The sequence below is a fragment of the Nelusetta ayraudi genome, unplaced genomic scaffold (genome assembly GCF_046127955.1).
Source record: "Nelusetta ayraudi isolate G7.1 ecotype Tasmania unplaced genomic scaffold, CSIRO-AGI_Nayr_v1 ptg000004l, whole genome shotgun sequence".
NCBI classification, from domain to species: Eukaryota; Metazoa; Chordata; class Actinopteri; order Tetraodontiformes; family Monacanthidae; genus Nelusetta; species Nelusetta ayraudi.
This window is the reverse complement of record NW_027466054.1, coordinates 9,722,220-9,747,809: the sequence shown is the minus strand read 5'-3', so window position 1 is coordinate 9,747,809 and position 25,590 is coordinate 9,722,220. Positions and strand designations below refer to the sequence as shown.

Sequence of the window (25,590 nt, the reverse complement as noted above, 5' to 3'; positions counted from 1 at the left end):
TTAACTGCCATTATTACAATGAAGAATGAATTACTGTGGAAAAAATACTTTTTCTTGAAAACTCATTAATTATTTTATAACTGTTAGGAGGATTTCAAGATCCTCCTGCCCGTCTTAGGACTACTAGAGCTGCTGAAAGCTCTGCTCCACGGCTCAGAAACATGGTCTCACTTCGCCTTTTCAAATCCACCTTCAAAACCGAAAAAAATCTCTTTTGGACTGCTTCCTCTCTTTGATTTTAACCTTTTTTACAGGTTGTTTTTTTGTGATTTTATTGTTGATCTGTACGGTGTCCTTGAGTGTCAGAAAGGCGCCTTTAAATAAAATTGATTATTATAATATTAATATTATTATTATTATTATTATTATTATTACGTGGTCTGTGAAAGTTGTAGTTTTGTCTAAATACAGCGATGTGTAGCAACTTCCTTTGCTGGAGGCAACGCCTGCATCATTCCAGTGTTTTACTTCAGTAGAAATCCTGCTATTTATTTTACATCAGCACTCTTGACGGCTGGGTTGCTGAAACAATCAACCATTTGCAGTCATACGGGTAGAAAAATAGAAAAATGTCACATTAAAGGCAGATTACAAACAAATGTGACACATTTTCACACTATACACAGGATGCATGTACTGTATAAATCCAAACAGAGGGGAGTTGTGAGAGTTGTTCCCAGACAGAAGGCGTGCGCGTGCGCGTGCATGTGTGTGTCAGTAACAGTCCACGACGACCTCCTCTTCCAGCTGTGCGTCCGGGCGGCCGTGAGCGCCGCTGCCTGTCAGGATGTCCTGCAGCAGAGACAGGGGCGAGTTGTGGACGTGGTCGCTGCTCTGGCTCAGGGTCTCCAACCTCTCGTCCAAACCCAGCGACACCAGGACCTCGCACACCCCGACCTTCCCGCGCCGTGTCACCTCCCCCTCCCCCTCCCCGAGCTCACTCCCACCATCCTCGGCAGCGTCGCCTCCTCCGCTGACGTCTCCTTGTTCCTCGCCCAGAATCCTCCTGATCTCCCGCCCCCACCCTGAGACGGGCAGGTCACATGACACCCCGGCAGCGATGTTTGACGCCTGGGACGGCAGACAGAGCGTCTTTCTGAGCACGGTCAGCAGGCGGCAGGCCTTCAGAGCCACGGGCCGGTCGCAGTCGACCAGGCCGCACAGCAGCGCCTGGACGGCCCCCTGCTCCACCAGTTCGCCCAGCGCTGCCGCCAAATCCGGCTGCACCCCATCGCCGTCGCCGTGGGTGTGGAGGGCGCAGGTCTGCTGGGGGAGCACGGCGTAAGGGTGCGGCGGGCTCCTCCTGTGGTCCCGGTGACCCGAGAGGGCCTTGTCGAGGAGCAGCTCGGCCAGCTCCAGAGTGTGGACCTTCACCTCCCAGTCTAGGTCTGCGCAGACGTGCGAGAGCGCACGGCGCACGCACCGCGTCAGCAGCGAGGAGGACGAGCGATGGAGGGGGCCTGAGGAGAACCAGGCGATGAAGTAGCGTAGGACCGCTCGCCTGGGGAATCCCTCGCTGTCCTGGGTGAGAATCTCAAGCAGCAGAGTCACTATCTCACCCTGCAAAGACGCAGGAGATAATTTAGCTTGTAGCTGGTCTGGGTTACGACAGTCGGAGGATCTGCACACACACAGGGCTGAGTTTAAACATGAAGACGGCCATGTTGAGTGTGCGCAATCGAGTGAGAGCAATGCAACTAAAGCGCCTGCACAGGGCCCATACAGTATATCTCCCTCTCAAGGTCACAATTCCAACCCTAATTCATCTCCACTGTGCCCCAAGTGTAAAATAGAGATTGGTAGGTCTTACACATTGTCTGTGACACTGTAGAAAAGTACAGCAGTTCTGGTGGGTCATTGGGCAGGAAATTAGTAAGATTCTACTTATTAACAGTAATAACAACCCCTTGCATCGACTACTTGGCATATCTGACCGATCCATCACTGACAAATTTAAAAGAAAACTCCATCCAACACTTGCTTTATTTGCTAGAAAGTCTTTCCTTTTATACTGGATAATGGAAAAAGCTCCATCTAAGGTTCAATGGCAAAGAGTGGTACTCCAATATGTTGCTCTAGACTATCTGACATGTAAATTGCACAGCAAAGATGATGTTTTTCATAAAACATGGGAACCCTTTATGGCATACCTTGGTTTGAATATCTCTACCATTTTTGCAAGAGGGTTTCTATCATAACTGAAAAGGCTATGTGTGGCTAATAACATATTATTTAGTTGATGCATTTTTGTTTCTGTGTACCTCTTTCTGAACATGTGAATGAATCATGCACGCACAGCAGTGTATACTTTATCCTACGTCCTTATCTTATTTTTATGGGATGACTCCAGAGTCTCGCACCTGTGCAAATTTGAATATGAGTAGTTATGTGAGCTTTTTTTGAGTTTTTTTGTTTATGTATGTTCTGTTTTATCTCTTGAAAATTTAATAAACATATTAAAAAAACAAACAAACATGAAGACGACCAAGGACTTTCCCCTTTTCGTTTGCACGACTCCAGTGGTTTCTTGTTGTTTAATCGCACCCTCAAATTCTCGCTAGTGCTGCAATCAACTTTAATGATTGACTTGATGTGACTTGTTGCTTCTTGTTTACGATGTAGTAACAAGGAAAGAGTTGATGTGGAGAAGCAGCAGCAGCGGCACATAGAATTTTGTATCTGTAGAACTTAAACAGTCAAACTTGGCTAAAATAAATAAGTTATACACGGCAAAAAATAAAATAAAGCTGGTCTGAGGATATCAAAGACAAATAAGGGGCATAACATTTGTGAAGTAAAGGGGTTTGTTTTCTTTCTAAGTTATGCGTTTCATGTTAAAAGGGTTCTTGCCACATTAAGAATAGAACAAAAAACACACAAAACACTAAAAAGTTAAAACACTTGTTTGGAAGAACATGAGAAAAAGATGACAAAACTAACGCAGAGACGGCCCAATCTGAACCTACCTCCTCCTGACTCAGTGCTGCCCCCTGCTGCCAGCCCTGTGCAAGTGTCTTCGCCAGAGCGGAAATGGCGCTGGCTCTGACATAGCTCTCTGTGTCCTGGAGCGCCTCCCTCAGGAGAGGAGTGGTACAGCAGGCGTCCAGCAGAGCCCGGGACACGTCACAGCCCTCGGCCAGTCGTCCCACAAACTCCAAGGTGGAATCTCTCACCTCCCAGCGCACGTCGCACGCACGCTTTCTGACCACGGGAGCAATATCTGAGTGGGTGAGGAAGGGGGGAGACACAGACACCAGATCAGCTGGGTGCTTTGCAGAACACAGAATGACTGAGTCAGTGTGTGGGGTTCAGGTGTGATGTAGATGCGGGCTGGTGTTGCGCACCTTGTCTGAGCTGCTGTGTTTCAGAGGAGACGTCTGCACACAAGCTGATCCACTTTACTAGAGCCTGGTAGCACTTGTGGAGCACCTAAAAGACAGCAGAATAGAAAAAAGATGTATAAAATATCTATCTAGAATATCTCATAAAAATAAAAAAGACAGATAAAAAGGAAGATCATCTTTATTATTGTTATCCCCTTAATACATAAGTTTTCATGCATTTTAAATTATTGCTGATAACACACTGATCAACACGTCTATCCAAGAGACGCCAATCTGAGACCACAACATTTTTTTTTTTAAATCATCTTTAGTGTTTGTCTATGTGCATGTCTATAAATCACAGCTATTCAATTCAGCATAAGTCAGTTGCAGAATAATGGCTTGAACAAATTGTACATGTCAAGTTTTGTCAGACAAGTTGCATATACCAACGTGAAAGGCACAACTTACAGTGGGGTCGGTGTCGGGATTATCCAGATACTGTATCAGCACAGTGAACACATCAGCCGTCTTCTCCTTTGCCACTGAAAGACACAAAGTAAAGCACAAAGAATCCCACTCTGGCCTTTCCTCCGCTGCTTTGACTGTTTATAGTTGCCGCACATATTTACCCGGACTGCTGCCGAGAGCGATCAGAGCCTCCAGAGCACATTTCTGAACTCTGCCACAGCGCACAATGTGTCTGGACAGCTCTCCGGAACCAGCGGGGGGCGACATGCCACTGGCGAGCTTTAGAACTGACAGAACCGCTGTGACAATATGACCTGGGGGACAGGGAAGGATGTCTGAGGGCTGATGGGAAAACAGAGACAGCGTTTTAGTGTGCAATATATGAGTCTTAACAAGCAAATGAATGACATGCTCTGCTCACCATGAGTGTAATCTGTGGCGCGTTTGTCAGACAGACATAGATGAGGAAGACACATGTGCTTTTACTCTTCAGCTGATCCGCCATGGAAAGCCGTTGATCATCTTCTGCACGGAAAACAAATAAAAATTCTCACGGAATTGAACTTTTGTTCTCTATATTTCTCCACTGTGTGCAGCTGTGAGTTTTACCTGTCATAAGAGTCTGACCGGTTACTATGTCGAGAGGTAACAGAAGAGCTTTCACAGCCTGGGCCGTGTGGACGGCATCACTGCACAGACACACAGAAAAGTAAGTTGATGCAGTGTGTTTGTTCTGGGAGGGGTGAGGACCCGTCATGCAGGGAAGTTTGTGGGCTGCAGTGACAGACAGGCGCTTACCGATGCCCATGCCGGAGTAAGGAGGCTGCCGCCTGAACGCGGTCACAGGGCTTTTTAGTGCTCAACATGGATGAGAGCAGGCGGGCCACATGTTGGTCAGGGACTTCTGGGCTGGAGGTGCAGGAGAAAAACACTTGATCAATGGTTATTGTAGTAGTAATACAGCAAACTGATTAAGGCAATGGTAATTACACACTTTTACATTGGGTCAAAAAGCAAACGAGTACAGCTGAAGGAAAGTTATGAAACCCAATCTTGCAATTCCAAAGACTCCTGACAAAGAGGTGAATTACTGCACTTGAATTTCACTAACAGCTTCTTTCAAACTGATATGGTGTTTAGTGCATTTCTTTGTGTTTTCTGGAAATCCATATTTTTGTCACATTGACTTTACATTTGATTGCAGATTCTCCTCTTTATCCAGATTTTCAGAATTGAAGAAGCCTTAACAATGAGAGGAGAGAAGTCTTGAAACGACTAAAAACCAGTTGCTTTAACTCAACCTTGAAGACTAGACACTTCATCCCTTTTTCTAAAAGTCACTTGCTTGACAGCCTGAGTACCTGTATGCCGCCATGATGACATCCATCAGAGGCAGCGTGAGCTGACTGTAGCCCGCTGTCGCCAGGTCCTCCAGAGAGCCTGCTGCTGTCTGGAATAACTCGTCCCGGAGAGGAGGCCGGACCTGGGCTAGAAGCAAGGCCAGCAGTTTGAGGTTCTGTACAGTCTGATGGAGGTGTGCGCCATCTCCAGGGACCAGGCACTGCTTCAGATACTCGGAGACAGCCACTGCGACGTCACGGTGGGTGGAAGGGAGCTCTCTTCCGTCACCTTGGTCATCCACACCGTTGCATCCGGTGGCGGATACCGACTGAGAGAAGACCAGGATGTGAGCAAGCATCTGATTGGCTGCAGATGCAACAAAGAGACTTGGGTCTGTCTGGAGTTGCAGGAGTGGCTTTGTGATATCTGGAAAGAAAACAGATTTCACTTAATAAGGACAATAAAAAAAAAATCTTATGCAAAAAGGCGGCAATAGTAAATAATTCATTTGATTAATCACCAGATTTCACAAAGAACTCAAGAGCCTTATGGTGCTGCATTAAATTCTTCAGGCCATGGATCCAACCAATCCTGAGACAAGGATCCTCCCACAGCCCTGCTTGCTGCCAGCGCTGAAGGCTAAAGGCCGAGTCCAGAAGTGAGCGTTCCTGTAAGGGGGAGACGTCACAAGTTAATTCAATAATCTTGACTTGGTAGAGGAGTAGAGTGTAACTAACTCCACCTGAAGCCTTGTGAAGGCCTCGTCAGAGGCAGCCAGAAGGCCAGTGAGTTTGAGAGCAAAGGACAGGACACCGGGGTCCGACGACGTCTTGTTCACCACAGACGATATGAAGTCAAGGAGACAGGGACAAACATCCAGCAGAGAGCAACCTGTATCGAAACGGAGGCGGAGATGACAAGTCTGATACAACTGCTTCCAGCCAGTGAGAGTGGACAGGAGAACAAAAGAACAGTTCAGGGTGAAAGGACGTTGCTGTTGATAACGTATGTCCTCGTCATCTCTGATGACTGTAATTACGCTTCTCTGTCCTCCACTCTCCCCTCATCCGGCCTATATGTCGACTGCTACAACAAAATAACAACAAAACATCCGGATCTGTATGCAAACATTAGCGACGGCCACAGTTATTCACCCATTAAGCTTGAGGAGACCAGCAAGGCTCTGGGGTATTACTTCAGCACAGTAGACTGGGAAATGCTGCAGTGTAAAATACTACGCCATGGACTATGTCAGCTTCTGTATGGGAAGCACTTTTCCGACAACAAAGGCGCAGCAGTTCTCCAACAACTAAGCCTAGGTGAGCCCCAAACAAAACATTAAAAAAAAAAAAAATAAGGTCAGGTGAGGGAGGGGCCAAGAGGAGATTAAAAGGGCAAAAGACATCTACAGGATGAAACTGGGGGAGCCCCGATAACAAAGCAACACGCAAGGGTGGAAAGGTGTGCAAAGGCCTCATCACATTCTCTGGTCAGAACAGCAGTGGGAGGCACCCAGGTTCTGGAGAACAGGGGTGGTCAAACGCAAATGGATGGAATGTGTTGTTCGATGGGTTTGACTCTGCTGCTTAACACCCTCCTCCTCCCAGCAGTTCAAATTCACTAACTCAAATGACTCTGATTATTCGTTAGTATGGGCCCAGGTATAGCTCACCCTTTCTGGTGGGTCCCCCACGGCTCCTTTTTAAATTAGGAAAAGTTTTTGACTAAAGTTTGAGGTCTTCTAATATTTTTAAAAAGTAAGTATGGCCTTTCATGAACGTCCATGTAATGTGACCCAGTACCCTAATAACCTATATGTAATTAAAATACTAAAAAGCAAGCCAATCTTTATTTTTTTTTTTTTTCATGGTTCAATATTCTGTGAAGCAGTGATACAAAGTTACGTTTGCATGGCTACAAAGGAATGGACTTGTCAGTGGAGACCATGATGAATATCACCATCACCTGGTTTTTACTATTGAAGAGAACCAAAGAAGCTGACAGGTGACTGTCGTGAATACTCACCAGCTTTGGTGAGTCCTGTGAACCAGTCCAGCAGCTTCTCCAGACTGGTGTCATCAGGCAGAGACTTGCCACTATTCGACAGCAGCTCACACACACGGGGCAACAAGAGCACGCACTCCTCGTCCATGGGGCTAATGTGCGATAATGAGCCCCCCGGATGCATAATTAAGGGTTACTAGTCAACTGGTTTGCGACGCACACGTGGTTTAGAAAAACGAGCCAATATTCGTCTCAGTGATGTTAGTCTGACTAACATAAGACCACGATACAAAAGTGTCGTTACTTCTTGTTCTTCCTTGGGGTTTCACGCCAATGTGCATCATCTCAGTTTCATTACTGCCCCCCTCAGGTCTGTATCTGTTACCGCCACATCCCCACCTTCTGCATTTCTTCGTTTAAAATGTTATAACAAGTAAATTATTATTAAGATTTATATTTCACCCATCACACTGAACGCCATTGTATTTTAACATCGGTCTGTCCTCGCCCTGTTCTCAGTAAAATGTCTAGTTTGGCAGCACATCGACTCTCGCGGGAAAATTGCGGGGTCGGAACAAGCGAGAATGCAACGTTTAACAGAGCTGTAAATATGTAGACTGGAGTCGAAACCTTACAGTGGCGATCCCTATAATCTACAACTTTACAGTTTAGCCGTTTTTGCATCACTTCCTGCAAACGACTTCCGGCGTAGCGCTTCCGCCTGCCTGCCGTCCATTTTCACCGAATCGCACATGCTGCCGCGCCGGCCGAGGACCACCAGCACCTTAATTTTTCGGGATTCTGCTCACTTGTAGCGAGAAATCCGTCTCACATCCCTGATAAATGCAAGACACGGTGGATATGGTGGACGACCTACAGTATGAGGAGGAAGAGCCCTCTTTCAGCGACCCGGAGGACTTCGAGGATGATATTGAAGATGAGGGTAAGCGGCAGTAGGAAAGAAGCCGGCTTTCTGGCCTATTGCTAACGGGCTAGCTAGCCCTCGTAGGAAGCCGAGGATTACGATGCGGTCAGCGGTACTTCTGTATGCAGCTAGATAACGCGACATATTGAGGGATGTGAGACACCAGTGTTGCGAAGTAAGTTATCATTGCTGCGAATTAAAACTATATGCATCTAATTGCACTATTAACACGTTCGTTATCGCACGCCCTCATCTCCCATTGTTGCTCCACTGAGATAACTATCAACCGCGGCCTCATCGCTTATACTGGAAACAGTGTATCGTTACTTTACTTGGTTGTGCATATTAGGTACTTAGCAGCTGGTTATCATGCTAGATTTCACATCAGAGTAGTGTTCAGGCCTAGTGTTCCCTCGTATTTGCAGGACTGTTCGTACAGTGTATCTGTCTGACATTTTGCTGTTTCCATTAGTTTGCTCTGCAGCCAGCGTTTAAGCTCACCTTGCAAGTTGTTTATTTCCAATTTTGTTGTATTATACATGTATGGCATATGTAGACCATTTACCTGCATATAGTTTATAAATCCTCTAGATTCGGGATGTTCACTGGTCAGGAAATTAAATATTAATGCAACATTCTTCAGTAAATCTGAAACTGAGCCTATTTTTTCATCCATTCTCCAAACTGGTGTTGTAACTGTCCCAATGAGGAGTTACAAGGCTACATTATGATAAAATTACAGCTCACCTTTCACAGAAATTATAGAATTTTATTTGGTGAAAGACTTGGGAAAATTGGCCAATAATATAGATGCGGAGACCAGTGACTAATGTTACTTATTCTCTCCTTGTCCCTCCCGCACGCAGAACTCCTGGAAGACGTCCTGAAGGAGAAGCCTCAGGAGGCCGACGGCATCGATTCCATGGTGGTGGTGGACAACGTCCCTCAGGTGGGCCCTGACCGTTTGGAGAAACTCAAAAATGTAATCCACAAGATTTTCTCCAAGTTTGGCAAGATAACCACAGAGTTCTATCCAGAAGGTGACGGTATGACCAAAGGGTAAGTACCTCCCTCTCCTCTACGGTTATGCTGTTGTGGTTATGTCCTGGCCCGATGTGATGATAATTTTAAACGCCCCCATGTACTGTCCAGGTACATATTCTTGGAATATGCTGCTCCCACTCAAGCCCTTGAAGCCGTGAAGAATGGAGATGGTTACAAACTCGACAAGCAGCACACGTTCAGGGTCAACCTCTTCACAGATTTCGACAAGTGAGTCGGAAACATCCAGTGAAAAATGCATGAGCGGCGCATTTGTTGGAGAAACTAAATATGTATTTATTTATCTTTTTTCAATCAGGTACATGAATATCAGCGATGAATGGGAAACTCCAGAGAAGCAGCCTTTCAAAGATTTTGTGAGTGTATAATTTTGTTTGCTATTAAAGTCATCTTTGCACGTTTTAAGTTGAAATTCTACATTCTACATTTTCCCTTGTGTTGTTCTGTGAAAGCTCTGCTGACTAACCCTTTACGCCGCTCCACGCAGGGAAATATGCGCCACTGGATTGAGGACGCAGACTGTCGGGACCAGTACAGTGTGATCTACGAAGCAGGAGAGAGGACGGCCATTTTCAATAACGACGCTAAGGACCCAATCACATCTGAAGAGCGAGCGGTGAGCAGTGGGTCACTCGGTGAGATGCTCCAGCTCGCAAGTCTGCTCTTAACATGATAACCTTGTGTTTCTTTGCAGCGTTGGACCGAGACGTACGTGCGCTGGTCTCCTAAGGGCACTTACTTGGCAACCTTCCATCAACGTGGCATTGCGCTATGGGGTGGCGAGAAATTCAAGCAAATCCAGAGGTTCAGCCACTTGGGTGTGTCACTCATCGACTTCTCACCCTGCGAGAGGTGAGCAGCTTTCTCCTGGTTAGAAATGAGGCAGCAATACGGCGACTGTGGCAGATAGTGAGGGTGGAACTAAGACCTCGCTGGGGATGTTGTTACTCACTTAGCAAAGTTTGTGGGGGTTTTTTTTGTGTGGAACTTCCTTGAGGAATCTATCAAAAAAAAGAAGTAATGGTACATTGTTAGGCTCCAATCGCGCGTTAGACACGTCAGATTAAATGTTGGTAAACTGAACTTTTAGAATTTTTTTAAAAGTCTGTCTTCTATTATCATTCCTCTATTATTAATATATAAAATTGCAGTTGAGTTTGGTCAGATTGTAATCATGTGTTTCATAGTTTGTATTTGGAATCTAAAGCTGTCTGTGTTGTTGGCTGTGTTTCCTTCCAGGTATGTTGTGACCTTCAGCCCCTTATTGGACACTAAGGAGGACCCCCAGGCCATCATCATCTGGGACATTCTGACTGGACAGAAGAAGAGAGGTTTTCACTGCGAAAGCTCGGCACACTGGCCCATTTTCAAGTCAGTACTCCTCTTTCTTTTTCAACCACTCGCGCAATCAGATATTCCGTTACTTCTACTTGGTTTAAAGTTTTGTGCTTATTCTTATTGGAAATGTTTTTCTTCTCAGGTGGAGCCATGACGGGAAGTTCTTTGCCAGGATGACCACAGACACGCTCAGTATCTACGAGACTCCTGTAAGAAAAATCACCAAACGGTGGTGAATTGATTTCAAGGTGTTCTAATGACTTCATGTAGTAAAGCTGTGCCTCTACTCTTTTCAGTCCATGGGTTTGCTGGACAAGAAGAGTCTCAAAATAACTGGCATCAAGTAAGTGGCGTTAACAACAGTCTGTGAATGATTGCGTTTACTGTATTAAACTTTAAAAAGTCTCAGAACACAGTTATTAAGTTCCAACCTGTCTCCTCAGGGACTTCTCCTGGTCTCCTGGTGACAACATCATAGCATTCTGGGTACCAGAGGACAAAGACATCCCAGCCAGAGTGACTCTGATGCAGATGCCCTCCCGTCAGGAGATCCGCGTCCGGAACCTCTTCAACGTCGTCGACTGCAAACTGCACTGGCAGAGGAACGGAGACTACCTCTGCGTCAAAGTGGACAGGACTCCAAAGGGAACACAGGTATGCAAGTGGAGTGAAAGAGTGAAGACATCAGTGTCAATAATGTGAAGGGGTATTTAATCATTCACAAATCCATTTCAGGGTGTGGTCACCAACTTTGAAATCTTCCGAATGAGGGAGAAGCAGGTTCCTGTGGATGTGGTCGAGATGAAGGGTAAGAACTGTGCTAAAATACACAAAAGACTGAATCCCAGCGAGAGACAAAAGTCTGATCTTCAGTTGTTCCCATTCCAGAAAGCATCATAGCGTTTGCGTGGGAACCCAACGGCAGCAAGTTTGCCGTTCTTCACGGAGAGTCTCCCAGGATCAGCGCCTCCTTCTACCACGTCAAAAACAACGGAAAGATCGAGCTCATAAGTAAGGAAAAATACATGTGGAATCCTCTGAAATGCCTCAGAGACGCACTGTAACGCAGGTTTTTGCTTCTTTCTGCAGAGATGTTTGACAAGCAGCAGGCCAACAGCATCTTCTGGAGCCCTCAGGGACAGTTCCTGGTGCTGGCCGGACTTAGGAGGTCAGTTGGATCCCTGTGACTTCTCAGCTCTGGCTGGTGGTTTTTGTTTTTTTGGGGGGGGGTTTTGGCATCCTTTTAATTGTCACTTTTCTTTGCAGCATGAACGGAGCTCTCGCCTTCGTTGACACGTCAGACTGCACCTTGATGAACATTGCTGAGCACTACATGGCCTCTGACGTGGAGTGGGACCCGACCGGTCGCTACGTCGTCACCTCTGTTTCATGGTGGAGCCACAAGGTAGAAAAACTGCCTTTGAAAATGCATTCATTGTTAAATGATTAACTGTTCTTTAACTAATGTTTCTATAAAAAAAAAAAAAAAATTCCCTGTGTGCTAGGTGGACAACGCATATTGGCTGTGGACGTTCCAGGGCCGCCTGCTTCAAAAGAACAACAAGGATCGCTTCTGTCAGCTGCTGTGGAGACCCAGACCCCCCACCCTGCTCAGCGTTGACCAGATCAAGGTATATACCAAGGATTTTCACCCAGCTGTGGTCTTTGAAAGTTGCCATAGGTTGGTGTGTTTGCGCCACTTAGGGCGCGTCCCCATAGCACCGCCGCGCCTCGCCTCGCCTTGCCACGGTTCGATTGTGTCCCCACAGCCCCGGGTCCACGAGGCCATGGGCGGAGTCGACGCGGTAAAGCGGGACAATGTTTTCGACGGCATTATTTCTGTGCGATACACGACAGCGCAGCGATGGACAAAGTAGAAGTTGTTTCATACCTGCTGCTCGGTCTGTGGTCGCTTTTCTGTTAAAGAAAGAACAGTTTCCCTCACTGAAATCACAGTTGATCATTTATGCAGGCAACATTTATAATTTCTGGTTTCGTTTTCTGGGAGAGTAAAGGTGTAGTTCAACCTTTATATCTTCACCAAAAGTAAACACGAGACCGATACAACGGGAAATAGCATTTATTTAAAAACAAACAGACAGTAAACACGCCTCCTTACTTGAAATAGCTGCGAGGCTTCCTCGCGGCGAAGAGCCACGTCCTCTCGACCAATCCGTATTTCCTCGTCTCAAGACTCTTCGGATTCCCTAACTTAACGCGCCTCACGCAGGAGCAACTCGGTTTGTTCCGAGTGCTTCGCCGTTTGCCGCTCGTCGTTTTTGCGAATATGGTTGAACACACTCGCGAACACGGAAGTTCTGTGTCGAAAGAGTTGGCGTCGGTGTCCGCTCCGAAAGGGAAAATCGACGAAAACACTGAGCCAATCCAGTGCCCTGCTTGTCGCGACGTCACCACTCAACTCGCCTCATCTCGCTTGGACCCTGGGCACTTGAGGTACCAAAACGGCACCCCCTACAACCGTGTAGCAGCCAGTGGGGCCGCTCTACAACCGTACCGTGGCGAGGCTGTGCTGTGGGGCCGCGCCCTTATAAGCTGTTGCCATACAAGAGAGATTTATCATTGTTGATTGATACCCGTCATTGCTGTTTGGCTGTGGCAGCAGAACGTGATTTATAGTGTCTTTTCCCTCTGCTTCTCTCAGATGATCAAGAAGGACCTCAAGAAGTACTCCAAGATCTTTGAGCAGAAGGATCGTCTGAGCCAGTCCAAGGCTTCCAAGGTTAGATTTGCTTTCTTATTAACTTTTTTTTGGTCTCTTCAGTGAATATGTCGAGTTTTTCTTGTCTCTGATGTGCGCAACCACATGAAAAGGTTTAACAGCTCTACTTTTTAGTGAAGGCACCAACTGGTTCTGCTCCTGAGTTCATCTTTTCATTTTAGTTTATTTTACCCCATAACAAAGTGTAAATCTCCACTGTCCCAAACATTTTCCTTTTTAGTCAACAGATTTTTTTTTTAATGTTCTGTTTTTTGTGTGTGTGTGTGTGTGTGTGTGTGTGTGTGTGTGTGTGTGTGTGTGTGTGTGTGTGTGTGTGTGTGTGTGTGTGTGTGTGTGTGTGTGTGTGTGTGTGTGTGTGTGTGTGTGTGTGTGTGTGTGTGTGTGTGTGTGTGTGTGTGTGTGTGTGAGTAGGAGCTGGTGGACAAGCGAAGGGCCATGATGGAGGACTACCGTCGCTACAGGGAGACGGCTCAGCAGAACTACCAGGAACAGAAGAGCGCCCGTCTTGAGCTAAGAGCAGGTGAGAGCATCCCTCCCAAACCTTTGCTCCCTGCTGCTGTCCTTCCCTCTGTAACTACATGAAATGACTGATGTCATCCTGCCCCTACAGGAGTGGACACGGACGAACTGGACAGCAACGTGGAAGACTGGGAGGAGGAGACCATCGAGTTTTTTATCAACGAAGAAATCATTCCACTTGGAGATCTGTAGTCCGCTACGCAGGTGAGATCTTATCAAATGTCGATTTGCAAATGTCGCTGGTCGTCCACCTCTTTCATGTAGTTGACGCCACTGCTCTTCTGTTTTCAGACCATCCGTGCTTGAGTGGAAGGAGGAGGGAGGAGCTCCGTCACTGATTGGTGGACAAGGACCACGCTGCGAATCTTTAGATTCGCCCACTATCACCTTGAGTGTCATCATCCAAGCACGCCTTGCGGATCAACAGCTCTGACAAATATCATCTGCCCCATTTATTTTCTCTTCTGAACTTAATATATAGGAAAACTGCCTTGAACAAAAAGAAAAATTGGTAATTGGACATTCTCACTCTCTGCTCACAGTCCCGTCTCTCAGCGGATTTCTCTGCTCGGGGTTGTTTCTGAAGCGACGTCAACATGTTAGCATCTTATCACAGGGCAGCACAAAGTGCCATACCATCACGGGACAGGACTGTTGAGACACATCAAGTCGCCTTGATAATACATGTGACGATGGGGCACTACAGTGGCCTGTATCCTCCTCCTTTCAGACTCGACTTTTACCCTGGGAGGGGGTGCGCAGTGGGAATAACTTTAAATAAATGTTTAAACACAATCCAAACTGTCTGTTTCCTTTTTTGTCACGCATCATTTGTCCTAATCAGAATAGAAACTACAATTCCGTTGAAAAGGTTTTAGGCTACGACGCCACTTCCTCACTGCCTTTGCCACAGGCCTAGAATTGTGATGCTTAGAAATGCTTTTTTAATGGTTGTGTGTGAGGATTGCTCTCTTAAAGTCGTCCAGGGTGATGACAGAATGTTTTCTCCTAGTCTATAATCTGTGGTGATATCTCTTACACCGGGCTGAGGTTTGAAGTAAACGCAGAGGAGCACTCACTTCAGCGTGCAGATTCTGAGCAGAGTCCCTGGGCGAGCGATTTGTATCTCGACCAATCATAGACCATCTAATCTGATGGCATGCAAGTGTGGCATTTCTGTGTGATACATAAACTCTTTCAGTGAGTTGTTTTTCCCCACAGTAACTCTTTAACTTGTGTCACTGTCATGGAAGACTGATTCACAAATTAGTGATATTAATGTCCCGTCCCAGCACCATCATTAGTCTGCACAGTTCAAGCTTAATGGAAGTGTGAGGTCAGACGGTGTTGTCTCCCAGTCAGTGCGAATGTTGACACTAGAAGCCTTGCAGGACTTCAACCTCATTAACCCACCGTAATTTATGGACCCACTGCTGCACAGATGTTCACTCACAAATTAAACGATAAGAGGAACAAGGGAAGATGTCATAAATGTCCAGGATTTATTGCTGGCCGGGTTCTTATTGTATGTCCTACCTACTCTGATGATAATTTGTTTTGATGTATTTTGTTTTTCAGGGAGAGTTTCCACCCTCTGGGAATTTTGTGCAGCTAATGAGATAAAGATGTTCCTTTTAAAGATGGTCGTTGTTGTGCTCAAGAGTGAATAGTTTTGTGAATTCTTCTATCACCCAGCTGTGGAATAAATGGGGCTCCTGCATTTCTCAAAGCGGTCAGGTCACTCAACAGTTCAGTTACAGCAGTAAAGTGTATACACGAAGTATTACGGTAATCACTGAGCACAGGAGGACTGACAGATAAAAGCGCATTTCTCTTGGATATAGGATATTTTTTGTTCAGAAAATCTGAACTATTCAATAATAAGTGGAGTAATATGTAAAGGTCGAGTAAAGTGTATAGGTCGTCCAAAAACAATAAATTATTACGGCATGAGTTCGGCGTCGTAAATAAGAGAACCGGAAGTGCTTGTATTTACTTGCCCGCCTCCTTTAGTGTAATACAAACTGATGGCTGCAGTTCTAAGTGTTGTTTTTTCTTATTTAGAAAACGTGGGAGATTAAAACCAAATGGAGTCGAAGGGACCCTCGGTTTATTCGGTACGTGCACGTCATTCGGACAATCATTCCACGTCTGAGCTTCACTTGTTTAGTGGAGTTTAAAAAGAATATCAAATCTGGAGCAGTTAGCCTCGGCTAGCAAGATAATAGTCATGTGAGCCATTATCAACTGTCACTGCCTTTTGACCCACATTTGGTGGATATGCCTAGGTATTTTCGAATTATTCGAGCAACGCTTTGTAAATTGTTCTAGAATAGGTAAAATAGATATATGTGTCGCCCTTTGGGCGAATGGAAGGCATAAAGACATAATGGCGCAGACTCAAACGTTCACTCGTTTGTCGAGTGAAATCGTATTTTGTCTGCAACAATGTGCTTAATTCACGTAAGGTGAGCCAACACTTTTGGAAGTGGATGTATGTACGACAAGGACATCGTCTGAAAGAAAAGTGAAATGATAACACAAGGAAAGGTAGAAATTGATATTGGAACGTTCTTGAAATGTGTTCAGCATGTGTTACTGTTATTGGGGTCAATGTTAAGGTCCCTTTAAGGAGGTTCCTGCGAAAAGGGGCCGGCACACGGGTTGGAGGGAGTTCTAGAGGAAGTTGAGTAAGGGACATGTCTTGCCTACGGTTCCGATTGTTGGGTTAACCAAGTGAAGACCCCATTCGAGGCTGTTCGGAGCTACAATAAAGCTGTTGTCAGCTGTCAAACCCGCAACAACGCCTGGTTCTTGACGAACACTACAGCGTCTCAATATGCAATATTTAATATCACGTTTGCTGTCATAACATTTCCAAAATAGATGCTATCTACAATTAATTTTGTCTTTGTGTCATTTACTTACTCAGCATTTGATATTTATTTATTTTTTTGTCTGGCATTTTGTCTTTGTAGCCAATGGGGCCCTCGGCCGATTTGTCTCGCAGCCTGGATGATGATTCCATGGTAGACGGTCCTCTCATCTCTGCTGATGCCCTCCAGTCAGCCATCAGGAGGGAGTTTAAGACAGTACCAACATCCACACATGCTGCCCTGCTGTCTGTTCTGCATGTATGACATACTCACAATTACTCATAACTTTTTGATAGTGTTCTTTACAATGTGGTGAGCGTAATTCCCGACTCGGCGAACAGAGAAATGACCTTTCTCTGATGGGAGAACAAAAGCTTAAGTAGGAAATAATGTTTTACAAATACATGTTATGAATTTTATCATTGTTCTGTTTAAACGTTTTAATCTGTTTTAGTTATCTTTGTCAATTTCTGCACACAGTATCACATCCAACCTTTTTCATTTTTATCTTCTTTCATTTCCATTATTACTGTGTATTAATATAATATATTTGATTTAGTTATTCAATCAAATAATCCGAAATGGCTGACTCTAAGGACATAACCTTTGTGTAAAAATATGTCTTAGCAAAACAGCTGAATAACCATTTTAAATTGCCATTTAATCAGTTCCAATTTTGGTTAGTGCAGCGTACCAATAATTCCCTTTCAGCCCTTGTCACCCGCTGTAGCCGTTACTGTTTTCATGCACTCACTCTGCCCCCTTTGTCTTTTCTTTCAGGTTGTTTATGTGGTGTTGTCACTGTGCGTGGGAGTGCTGTGTGTACTAAAGTTTGGCAAAGAGGAGATTTGCGCGCGCATTTTAGGCCAAGTGCAAGGGGACGCCACCATCCTGTTCGGGAAGGTCGGCTTATGGTTGCTGGTATTGTTGTTCACTGCGTACACAGAGCATCACCACAGCAGGGCCAGGAGCAGAGGCTACCTGGACTTCTACAGACGGATGCAGAGAGTGAGACATCTGCCGTTTTACATGCACTCCACAGGTAGGTCTCCTACAATGTGACGCAGATGCATGTGAAATAACTATCCACAAGATGGCAGTAATGTTCAAAGGGGGATTTGTTGGCTTTTCTCATGCAGGAAGCGTCCTGCTGCTCCTCGTTGTGGCTGTACCACTGGCATGTCCAGTGAAAACCAGCATGATTCTCAGCATCCTTGTGCTTGAGCTCTTGGTGGGGTTGCCGTGTCTGGTCCATTACACAGGTAGAGTGGTGTCATTTATTGTGAACCCTTTGGGGTAACCGCTGTTTCAATTTTTCTCAGACAGAATATTTTTAAGTTGTTCACTTCGATTAGATTGAACAAGTGATGTATTGAACTGTCGAGGCGTGAACACAAGCGCAACATCACAACATCAATTTAAAACTAAATCTAGAAATGGAAATACACAGTGATTGTAGCCATTGTGACCTGCTCGCTGTAACCTACACCAAGTTAATACACCGGCAACGTTCTCAGCGCCCCATTTCTCCCACCACCACTCCTCCTCTCAACCCCTCAACCAGAAAACAACAGATAAGAGCAAAACAGCAATACATCAAGTGAAGAAAACCTAGACAGGCCAAGATTGTGTGGGCCTGTTAACCTTTAATGAAATCAGTTGTCACAATACTTTCCATTGGAGGTATTTAAAGAGAAAACATCAATGAAAAACAGTGTTGGAAAAAGACGAGGTAACATTTTTGGGGCCGGTTTACTATATCAAAAGTTTTTTTTTTTTTGCTGCTGTTAAAATAATCTAGAAGCTAAGCATATGCCAAAACATTGTTGGTCATTATTTCCAATAAAAGCCTCTAAAAAAATAGCTGTTGTAACTGAAGATGAGACACGCTTTCGACCAGTCAGCATTTCATATTTTTGGTCTTTTCAGACTGCCGCCGATTACAGCGTGACTCTATGTTGTAACCGTAATGTGTGTCGAGAGAGACACACCCTGTAGATTACATTACACACACACTCCAACCCCCACTCCCTATCTGAGCACATTGGCATCACAATACCTGCCCAGCCCTTTTCAGACGCGACAGCATGACAATCAACCATTCAGCCCCCTGCCCCTCCACCGCCACCCGCCCTCTCCCTGCGCTCATTGGCTCAATGTTTTGCTTCTGATTCAAACTCTGTAAAAGATTCTTCGCTGACCACGCTCTCCACTCTTACCTCAGCTTGTTAGCCAGTTTTGATTTAGCCATAACTCATATGCAAACTCTTTGTGCACACTGTCTTCCATTTTTTGGTATGACATTCGCCTACAGAAACTAGTTAAATTAACATTAATTACACATTGAAAATCATTTTGTCCTCTTTTAAGTAAATATCTTCCTTAAATGTTCTTTAAATATTAATTCATAAAGAAGAATTCAGTTTGTACAGGGTAGTTTGTCCTGTGCTTTATATCATCAGTTGTGCATGTTGACAGTGTTGTTCATTTCCACTGCTTTTTTTGATTGCTCTTTTGAAAATAATGTGTTCTTATGAACCAAACTAAGACATAATCATTTTGTAAACATCAAACCTAACGCCTATAAGTAGATTTTTGTAGTGAGCGACTTGGCTTGTGTGTAGCTTTTCCATCATATCACAGCCAGCGTGGCTGTAACATAGCATCCAAGCAGAGTCACAACAGCAAAATGATTTTGGAATAAAACTGTACTCTGCACTTCTTCATTTGCGCCTTTATTTATTTGATTAGCTAATTGATTAGTTGTAATAATATGAGCGACTTTTGCAGGATTTTAAAAGTATTGCAATCACTCCAGAGATGTCCACTTCAGTTCAGTGAGTAATGTGACTTCACAATGAAGTTCCTGTTGGTTTGTCGCACGTGGTCTGGTCCACTCATTGTGGAGTCTCAGTGCGCCAGGCAGCAAAACATTTTAGGTCTTTTTCAGAAAATGCCTTAGGTGCATCAACCCACTGGTATTAATCTCAAGGAAAAGTGCAGTTACAGGTGCCAAAACCAGAGGATATTGATCCCGAAGAATCTCAAATGAAAGGAAATCCAATCCATATTCAAGATGTGTTTGGCAGCCGAGGGGCACAGATTGGAGCAGCAGATACCAGACAGGCAGGGAGGGAAGATAAGAGGCATTAGGATTTAGCCTAGCCAAGGGCTAACCCTCAGCCCACTCCACCCAAACACAGGGAGACCCACTCTCAGTCACCCGCATTGTCCCACTGTTTACAGTGAGCTCCATCCTGTGTGTGTGTGTGTGTGTGTGTGTGTGTGTGTGTGTGTGTGTGTGTGTGTGTGTGTGTGTGTGTGTGTGTGTGTGTGTGTGTGTGTGTGTGTGTGTGTGGTGGTGGGGGTGTTATTGTCATGGCGTGCTGCATTCCTTCTCAGATCAGTGCAGTCAGGCGCGCATCACAGTAAACCTTGCTGCGCAGACCCTTTAAAAACACCTCTATCACACACACACACACACACACACACACACACACCCTCTCGATGTCGAGTCAAGGTGACATGAGTGAATAAATGAGGGAGAAGAAGTATTTTTTTAAGAGGAGACAGAGAAGATGTAGTGCCTGCAGCCATGAAGTCCATACAGGAAGACCTCGTTCAGCTTCTCTTTGAAGTGCATGCTCATTGTGTGTGTGTCTGTGTGTGCCACCGTGTGTGTGTGTGTCTTGTCTTTGAGCTTTGCAGTATGTTTCTGCCTCTCATTTTAACATGAATACACTCACATCTATAGAGCTGCATGCACATCAAAGCCATGTCGTGGCCTTCAAAGGCCTAACTCGGAGTACATCTTTCTCATTTGCCTGCAGGGGCACGTGCGCGCGCACGCACACACACACACACACACACACACACACACACACACACACACACACACACACACACACACACACACACATTCTTGCAGTTTAACCTATACTGTAGGACTTGGGTAGGAGATGTGACAACTGACAGACTTGACCAATTTTGAAACAGCGTGCAGCATATTTAATCATACACAATCATATCGGTATTCCAAAAATGAAAGAAGGTTTTGCGTTGAACATTTTCATATTGATATCTGGACTTGAAAGTGGTCAGGGCTGTAACAGAACCTAAACCAAAATGAAATTTCCCAACCATGAATCCAACTGGTAAAGAGCCCATCGGAAGCATTGCAAAGGGTCAGAGGAACATGGGAGCTGATTGGTCAAATGATGCTTGTCCTATCAGTCACATGTAAGCAGATCAGTTGGATTCATGCCAGTATGAAATGGTTGGTTTGTTCAAAACCTGTTCTTGGTTCATTTTTTAATTTGAAAATATCAGCGAGATTTCGGAGTTGAGTCAGGTTGTTTGTGCCTGACATGCTTTCTTATATAAATCAGTACATTAAAAAATAAAATAAAGTAAGAGCAGGGCACTACATGTGGTGGCATGAAGTGTTGGCACCTCTGCTGCTCTGCCGTTATCACCTACCAATGTACATTAGTGGGCATATGCTTGAAGGCCCTCAGGTCTGACCGCTGTCAGTACGCTTTTTGTGAGTTTACCAAGACAGTGTGAAATGTGTCACTCCAGTTAAACCAAACCCATCCGTCCAGCCGTCCATCCGTCCTCCATCCTGGTGTCTATGGAAATTCTGGTCTTTAAATGTACAAATTACAGGGGCTCACATGCTTACTGTTGTGATCATTTTTTGATTTGCTCAATTAATACATGAACCAATTTATTAAAAATATTTTTATATAACATGAAAAAATACATATTTTTATAATTTCCTTAAAACCAATGATGTAAAATGTAAAGTATTTTATGGACTATGGGGGAAAAAGTGTCCTCAAAAGAAAATTCGGAGCTTATGTTAAAAATAAAACAAATCTCTTTCTTTTGGGTCTGTGATGACCCTGTGAAAATGATTTGTTATGAAATTTAGGTCCAAATTTCCTTTGTCCATTATCAATATGTTTTTTAATTTAACAGATTAAAACATTATCCAAATGTAAGTTATTTAATTGTACACATTTTTTAGTTATTTATTTTTATTGCTTCTTTAGTTAAAAAAAAACAAACAGTATATTGATTGATGTGCTATTATGTAATACATACGTTAAAAAAAATACAATTCAGATATGTCCTTAAAACTATTATTTGGGGGAATACAGACAACACCAAAATTATGTTTTTACAATATGAAAAAAAGATTGGCCCTAAATTGAGTAAATATTTTTCAAATTTATTTAGTTTGAACCTAATCATGTTGTATGCCAGTGGGGAGCAGAGTCGTTCATCCTTTGGTATTTTGTAAAAATCTGGCACATCTTCACTCTTTAGGGCAGGATCATCATCATCATTCTTCGTCCCTCTTCAACCCTCTGTTCTCTCCTCATCTCTCCGCCTCTCTGGAATGTCTCTGTGTCTCTCACATACCTGCCTACTATTGCTGTATTTACACACACAATCACACACACCCACACACACACACACACACACACACACACACACACACACACACACACACACACACACACACACATATTTAGGGCCTCATTATGCAGGAATGTGCAGCATTTCTTTAGATTGTGTGTGAGTGTGGATACTGAGATGCTGCGCTGAAGCAAAGTAAAGATAGTGCTCTTTAGAACCTCCCTGACAATTTCCTCCAGCTAATGACACCCAGGCCTTATCAATACCCGACCTGACTGTCCTCACACACTCACCCTGCATAACCACACACACACACACACACACACACACCTGCGCGCGCGCACACACACACACACACACACACACACACACACACACACCTTTGCCTTATCTTAATTGAAACAGCAGCTTCATCTCCCAGATATGTGTCCCAGCTCTTCCCTTCAGCTACTGGTAGCCACACCCTCCCGCTAACCCCACCTCTTGTGTGAAGGTGTGTGTTTAGGGTGTGAGAATTAGAGGTTTAAGTGCAGGATATGGCAGCCCGTAAGGACAAAGTGCAGGATATAGCAGCTTGTGTGTGTTTAGGAGAGGGATGGAAAACAGTTAAACAAAAAAAAAAAAAGTGTCTTGTTTCTCGCCCAGGTGAATAGACGTTCAGAGGATGAATCGGACTGCACAGTAATGTCTGTGTGTTTTTCTGGGCAATTAAAAAGATAAGACGGCTGTTTTCATGTTCCAATGACCGAGCTTGTGTCTGTGTGTGTGTTTCAGTCAAGGTAATGAAGTTCAACAGGGAGCAAGCCGCACCAGACGTGAGCCAAGAGGAATATTTGCACAATTTCAGTGTCACAAATCATCCCACTGAGACTGGCTTCAGGTCAATATATATATATTTTTTTATAACGCGTACAATCACTCCTGCAACTCATCTCTAGTCTTAACTGAGTGACTAAATTCACAGCAACTTTTTTCTTCTCTTAGATTAATGGCAAAAAATCTTTTTGCAGCTCTTAATTAGAGGACCGGTTCACCTAATTCTGCTTTTAGCTCCGAAAATCTTCTGTTGATACCCAACCGTGTGTTTTATGTACAGACAACATTAGAACAAATCAGAGGGAGTCCAAACCTAATCTGGGATTTCCAGTCCTGGTCACAGGTTGTTATTTTCTGGCTTATTGCATCTCTCAGTGGAACTAAAAATCTCTTAATTGCAGTGTCAGCAAAAAGCGTGGTGAGAACTTCTATATTTGCCTGTCATGTGTGTAAATAGAGTATTTTCAGAAAATAATATTTACAATGCTCAAACACTCATCATTAAGATATAAAGGGCCTAAAAGGCGGTTTGTTGAGCATTTAAAAAAATAAGTATTAAAAAAAGAAAAAAAATGAATGATGGATGGACACAGCCTATGAATTTAATGTCTTTTCATTCATTCAAATGACTGTTGACTTTGCAGTTTTTCACCGACGGCATCAAAACTACATATGAACAGACATGAAATTCAGTAGGGAACAATAAAAGTGTAAAATAACTCAAACACGTTTTATATTTAAATTCATCCAAATGGCCACCTTTCATAAAAGGCATATTTAGACTTTCTTTGCTGCATTATTTCATATATATCGCTCATATATTTAATGTCTTCAATATTTATCTACAATGTAGAAAGGAGTAAAGATAAAGAAAAACCATTGCATGAGAAGGTGTGTCCATCTTCTGACTGGACTTCTCAGGAGAAGAAGCCTGGCCCTACTCCACTCCAGCATCCATAATCTCTTTAAAAGCCATTACTACCTCTTCGTCGTCGCCCTTGGTTGCTTTTAAAAGGGGCCAGCATTTGAATTTAGTCACAACAAAAAAGGGTAACTTGCTGATAAGACTGGTGCTTAAATCGGATAAACGCTTTAGATTGGAGCTGGGCAAGAATGGACCTTAAAATCCAGCGGCTGATCCAGATGGATTACATTTTTGTAGGATTTAGAAGCTTTTTTAATCAAAAGCCACAAAAGACCCAGGTGAAATGTATAAACACAATTTGCAACCGTGCACGTGCGTTTCCCCTTTCACCACCTTGTGGCACACACACCCTTTTTTAGTGAGTGTGCTGTGCGACATAATTTTAATTTTTGCATGCAGACTTGATTATTTATCACCAGTAGCCATATCAGTGAATGGATAATTAATCCCAGTGATATGAGACAGTCTTTCCTCTCGCCACAGGGAGGGCTCCACTTTGGAGGAAGTGGTGGAGAAGCAGGCCGACCTGATCGAGTACCTGAAACAGCACAACACTCTATTGAGCAAGAGGCTGCTCAACCTCACCGCCCAGCACTGACTCCACCGTTCTGTGAGGCCGGCACAGCTCTTTTAAAACATTCTAAAGTTTCCACACAAAAAAAGACATTGTTGAGTTTGTCTTTTTTTTTTAATCAACTGAACCTCGTTGAAGCACTGGGAGACGGACTTAAAAGCAAGGAAATCCCTTTTCCACACATGCATGTGTGTGCGCGCGCACACACTCGAGGCTTCATCCTCAGCTGAGATAGACTGATAAAGCCAAAGGAGGTGAGCTGTAAGTGAAGGGCGGCTGAGGACGCGGAGCGGGAGAGAGAGGGGGGAGATGAGAGTCGCGGGTCACAGATCAGAGGTGAGGGGGCTTTTATCAGGGTCTTATGACCCCCAGTAACGCATGTGTGCCGCTGCCCGTGTCACTGCAGGCCCAACACAAGAGGCAGAATAGTTTTAGAGATCATTTGCACTATGGAGGAAGTGACGGAGGAGAGAAGGGCTCTCACATATCAGGGTCAGACCGCTGGGTGTAATGTAATGCTTTAAAAAAAAAAAAAATCTCTCAGTGCTTTCTTTTCTTTCTTTCTTTCTTTTAAATCTGATTGTCTCTTAATGTTGTGTTTGACTATGTTTGTTTTTTTCAATGAATTTCTGTGTTTGTGCTTGAATAAAACACTTTAATACTGGCACAGTTCCACCTCTCAGACTTTTCCCAGGTCGCTCTCGGCCTCCTCCATCCTCGGAGGGCACGTGCCAACAGCTTTGTGTTTTCTTTTTTTTGTAACATGCGTTTTATTTTGCGTGCCAAAAGAGAACAATCCCTTACAAACACTTGTGCTGTAAACGTCTCTGCACGCCTCACCTTTTTCTTTATTCAACAGTCACGGGAATCCATGCTGCTGTCGTTGTTTGCTCTCCATTGTGATGTCTTTATGCCCCGGCACCCGTAACTCCACAGGGAGTGCTATGTTTACGACTCCCTTCTCATGTGACTTCTCCCGGCTGTCCTCACTTACGTGTGTCGTCGCAGGTAGTGGCAGCCCTCAGGGCGTTACGGTTGCAAGGAGAGGGACATCCTGATACCCATAAGGTGCCATGAATCAAAATGAACTGTTTTTAAAAACAACAGATTTTTATACATGAGAGCTGTATCAATATTAAAAACTCACCTTACGTTTAACAGCTTGGTAACTGGCCCCCCGATGCAATATTTTTGCAGTGCAGGAACGTTAAATGTGGAATGTTAAGCGTTACAGGATGTGAAGCAAAGC

The 25,590-nt window shown here is 44.4% G+C and overlaps 3 protein-coding genes across 4 annotated transcripts; 2 read left to right on the top strand and 1 right to left on the bottom strand.

The window, feature by feature from the left end:
- Positions 1-462: 462 nt before the first annotated feature.
- brat1 (BRCA1-associated ATM activator 1) lies at positions 463-7,721 on the bottom strand. Its single transcript, XM_076033431.1, has 12 exons — positions 7,161-7,721; positions 5,878-6,026; positions 5,656-5,803; positions 5,156-5,561; positions 4,593-4,703; positions 4,404-4,483; positions 4,216-4,319; positions 3,956-4,136; positions 3,795-3,868; positions 3,345-3,429; positions 2,967-3,220; positions 463-1,560 (listed from the first exon to the last, which is right to left on the bottom strand). Exons 1-12 carry the CDS (start codon positions 7,321-7,323, stop codon positions 715-717), a joined length of 2,601 nt encoding a protein of 866 aa, XP_075889546.1. The 5' UTR covers positions 7,324-7,721; the 3' UTR covers positions 463-714.
- A 147-nt stretch (positions 7,722-7,868) lies between these two features.
- Positions 7,869-14,518, top strand: eif3ba (eukaryotic translation initiation factor 3, subunit Ba). The gene is made up of 19 exons (XM_076033444.1): positions 7,869-8,082; positions 8,931-9,123; positions 9,217-9,336; positions 9,425-9,482; positions 9,614-9,742; positions 9,821-9,978; positions 10,366-10,497; positions 10,607-10,673; positions 10,761-10,807; positions 10,908-11,118; positions 11,200-11,272; positions 11,353-11,475; positions 11,554-11,632; positions 11,731-11,869; positions 11,970-12,095; positions 13,127-13,204; positions 13,616-13,724; positions 13,815-13,927; positions 14,015-14,518. Exons 1-18 carry the CDS (start codon positions 7,983-7,985, stop codon positions 13,913-13,915), a joined length of 2,043 nt encoding a protein of 680 aa, XP_075889559.1. The 5' UTR covers positions 7,869-7,982; the 3' UTR covers positions 13,916-13,927; positions 14,015-14,518.
- Positions 14,519-15,681: 1,163 nt separating this feature from the next.
- tmem192 (transmembrane protein 192) lies at positions 15,682-25,005 on the top strand. 2 transcript variants are annotated; one of them, XM_076033402.1, is made up of 6 exons: positions 15,682-15,840; positions 16,702-16,857; positions 17,380-17,641; positions 17,739-17,861; positions 22,801-22,906; positions 24,251-25,005. In XM_076033402.1, the coding sequence occupies exons 1-6, from the start codon at positions 15,811-15,813 to the stop codon at positions 24,363-24,365; spliced, it is 792 nt and encodes a 263-aa protein (XP_075889517.1). In that variant the 5' UTR covers positions 15,682-15,810; the 3' UTR covers positions 24,366-25,005. The 2 variants fall into 2 exon arrangements, with proteins under 2 accessions (XP_075889517.1, XP_075889525.1); XM_076033410.1 differs by lacking the exon at positions 15,682-15,840 and adding an exon at positions 16,071-16,273.
- The last annotated feature ends 585 nt before the right edge of the window (positions 25,006-25,590 follow it).

Coding starts and splice junctions, on each gene's coding strand:
- brat1 (XM_076033431.1), bottom strand. CDS start 7,323: ATGCATCCGGGGGGCTCATTATCGCACATTAGCCCCATGGACGAGGAG. Junction 6,027..7,160: donor CACAGGACTCACCAAAGCTG/GTGAGTATTCAC, acceptor GTTTCGATACAG/GTTGCTCTCTGCTGGATGTT. Junction 3,221..3,344: donor AACACAGCAGCTCAGACAAG/GTGCGCAACACC, acceptor TCACCCACTCAG/ATATTGCTCCCGTGGTCAGA.
- eif3ba (XM_076033444.1), top strand. CDS start 7,983: ATGCAAGACACGGTGGATATGGTGGACGACCTACAGTATGAGGAGGAA. Junction 9,483..9,613: donor AGCAGCCTTTCAAAGATTTT/GTGAGTGTATAA, acceptor CGCTCCACGCAG/GGAAATATGCGCCACTGGAT. Junction 13,205..13,615: donor GCCAGTCCAAGGCTTCCAAG/GTTAGATTTGCT, acceptor GTGTGTGAGTAG/GAGCTGGTGGACAAGCGAAG.
- tmem192 (XM_076033402.1), top strand. CDS start 15,811: ATGGAGTCGAAGGGACCCTCGGTTTATTCG. Junction 15,841..16,701: donor AGGGACCCTCGGTTTATTCG/GTACGTGCACGT, acceptor TTGTCTTTGTAG/CCAATGGGGCCCTCGGCCGA. Junction 17,862..22,800: donor GTGTCTGGTCCATTACACAG/GTAGAGTGGTGT, acceptor TGTGTGTTTCAG/TCAAGGTAATGAAGTTCAAC.